General features: G+C 32.5%; 1 protein-coding gene across 3 annotated transcripts in view; it reads right to left on the reverse strand.

Annotated features, from left to right (window-relative positions):
- LOC106881149 (ATP-dependent zinc metalloprotease YME1L) overlaps nt 1-2,541 on the reverse strand; it is a 58,722-nt gene extending 56,181 nt beyond the window's left edge. For all 3 annotated transcript variants that reach the window (XM_014931434.2, XM_014931433.2, XM_014931432.2), the window contains exon 1: nt 2,360-2,541. In XM_014931434.2, the coding sequence (XP_014786920.1) occupies nt 2,360-2,389 (30 nt within the window). In that variant the 5' untranslated portion in view covers nt 2,390-2,541. The remainder of the gene's footprint in view (nt 1-2,359) is intronic.
- Nucleotides 2,542-3,332: the final 791 nt, after the last annotated feature.

The following is a 3,332-nucleotide window of genomic DNA, read 5'->3' on the forward strand; positions in this document are numbered from 1 at the left end:
ATATATATATATATATATATATATATATATATATATATATATATATATATATATATAGATAGATAGATAGATAGATAGGATCATCATTGTTGATATGTACCTATTAATTTTAAGCCCAAGTATTTCGACAGTTTGGTCATGAAACGTTAATATGAGAAACATACACACTGATCATCACCACACAATGAAATTTTCAAGACACAAAAATAAACTCTTATTTACTTATATTACATAGTAGTAATCTACGCCCTCAAAAAAGTACCACTGCAAAATTTCTTTAAAAACAGAATGCATTTCTCAAAGTTTTAAAGAAACCGTGTCGGGCGCCAAACTTTAGTTCTGCCGTAATAATTAACACGTCAACACTAAATGACTACGGTCATGTAGACGTGAATCGCACTGATTATCTGAGAAACTACAATAAATTTTGAATTATGTGTTCATTCCATTCGTAACAGGTACTACTGGAATGGTGGCCACTAACGTGTTACTAGTGAGGAAAGACAAGTGAGTTCCCGGATGTAGTAACAACGTTTTCATTCGACCTGCGAGAAACAACAACGAAATGTTACTCAAATCAGTCTTGAAAGAGAACGTATGAGATAATGTAGGAATTGTACTGAAACTTGTAAAAAGACAGGATTTTCACAATTGGAATACTTTTGACTATAGGTCTAAAACTCAACATTGACTGTGCTTTTTGATAAAAGAAAATATAATTTTGTATTTATAAGAGCAAGATATACACAACATATTTGATACGTAGCTTCGTGTTATTAAACAAAACCATAATATGAGATTACATTTCTTTGAATAGTCCTCAAAATATTAGGTTATACGCGGTTGCAAATACTAGCAGCCGAATTTTCCATGAATTATAGACTATCGCTATACGAAATAAAGAAATCGCTTACGAAATAAAGAACACCTTGGATAATGTCCTAGATACACAGTAGAGAGAGAGAGAGAGAGAGAGAGTGAGAGAGAATGAGAGACGGCATCAGAGCTGGTATTTAAGGGATAAATGTAAACGAGCGTCAAAAAGTATTCATTCTTTCAAATAACAGAGTACCTAATAGTAATTTTTTTTTCATTGAACTCATAAGAGGGAAGGAGCAAGCTGTACCTACAGCCTTTGTAAATTCTTTAACACAGGAAATACATAATTTTCGCAACCAAACACTACTAATGCCAGCATGTAACTTGACGGACTTTCTGTCAAGTTTTTCCTTTTTTTTGTTTTGTATACAGTGAATCTTTTGGTATACGACTGAGTACGATCCTCCACATAGACCTGGCAACTAAGGACTAATACTAAATAATGGGTAGAAATTATCTTGTATATTCCTAACAGGATCCCAGTGGGAATGGAATTGTATTAAGACAACTGGTGCTTCTTTTAGCAGTAACTCTGACATGAACCAAATTTACAAGAGACAAATAAAATATTATTTTAGCTCATTACCAACTGCTCCAAACCGAACAACCTAATAATAGCAATATTGATTTCTTCTCCATAAGAGCAAGGACAGTTTTATTTTGTAGGGATCGATATATCATTCATTACACAATGAGTACCCATAATATTTTACTGTGCTTATTTTGTTTCGACCTCAAGTATATAAAAAAACAAAGTTAGCATCGATGGTACAACTGGCTATCGAACTGAGAATAGGAAGCATCTGTCAGCGCTTCACAACCTCAGGTTAATTTAAACAAGTCATTCCAATTTATTTTGAATAAACACGAGGTTTCAGGTTTTATATGATAGGAAATATAGTTGCGAAGATCAGAATTTTTTTTCAAGAACACTGTAGCTAAGAAAGATGGAATAGTTTCAACAGAAAATTGAAATTTTGTGACAAATTCGGTTTGCCCATTGCTTAACTCGTACTTTACAGTGCTCGTCACCCCATTGATTAAATGACAAACAAGGTGATATAGCAATATCGAACTAACATATTTAGACTAAACCGAGAATTTCCAATTGCATTAATACAGAAGTAACAATAAAGATCAATATTTGAAAAGAACCCAAGAATAGAAATCCTCCGGTATTTAAAATAGAGATATTTTCACAAAAGTCTAGATAGTATATTAAAGATTAATATACTACATAAATGATTATGTAATACCATCATTCATTGGAAGAATGACTATTGCTGAAAATTTGTCAACGGAATATTTCCTTATAAATATAATGAAATATCGTTTTCATTACAAACTATTGTAAATAGTTTTAAATACGAAGATAATCCTAAAATAGGTTTGCTATTGATGAGAGGAAAATGACATTGAACATTCGCCACTGAACATTTTAGTACAAAAGGAACACGACAAAAGAATACGAAAATTTTACCTGTGGTAAAATAGCATTATGAGAAAACATTTCAGTTGGGAATTAATTCCTTTGTAACACTTAAAATTTCCGAACACAGGCAATGAAACAATTATTTTAAAAAAATAATGGATCATACGAATTTTAACGTGATTGTACCGGGTCGAACATGTTACTGTCACGTGCTACGCTTATCACCAGAGCTAGCAAATCTCTTTTATGAAACACAACATTTGTTTCGTAACCCTGTCATCACTTCCGCTTCATTTCACATTAATGATTCGATATATCCAAAATGATTTATATTGTATTAAGCAATTTTTCTGCCCAGAAAAACAAGTTGGTGTCATTGTTTAATATAACTTTAATAAATATAGTATAAAACTTCATCAAGTTATTTGATTTTTCATGCAAGTTTATTTTTGTTCAGTGAACTCATAAGAAAAAAGAAACACTTAAAATATATTGCATCTTTATAGCAAAACGTAAACATTGTTTAGGTAAACAACAATTTTTAAATGTTAGTTTCATATCATATCTGTTATATTGTTGTTTCGTTACAGGACAGTCATGATGGAGCAGACTCACGAGCAAAGGCGTTCCATCCGTGATCATCCGTCTTTCACCAGCTCTGATATATTTCTTGAATATATTTATGTTTAAAGTCCTAAATAAATGAACCCTCGTTAAACCGTACCAACAGGAAGAATGTCCATTTAAACCGATTGTCCTAATTAACCGATGGTAAGGGTTAACATTGTGTACATATATAATATTGGAAATATCTGCAATGCACGCTGAACATAAACAATAACAAGATTACGTAATGCGCTGTCAACATCACACAGTCATCCAGACCGCATCCAGAGCAAGGCCACTCGAATGGTATTGAATCACTACAATCTCCGGCCCATAGGCACATAGTTATTGTCTTTCCTCTCTGTTTTTTTTTTCTGCTGCAGTGATAATAGCCTCTGTTTCTCACCCTCGACTC

This window comes from Octopus bimaculoides, chromosome 4, assembly GCF_001194135.2.
Source record: "Octopus bimaculoides isolate UCB-OBI-ISO-001 chromosome 4, ASM119413v2, whole genome shotgun sequence".
In the NCBI taxonomy this organism is placed as follows: domain Eukaryota; kingdom Metazoa; phylum Mollusca; class Cephalopoda; order Octopoda; family Octopodidae; genus Octopus; species Octopus bimaculoides.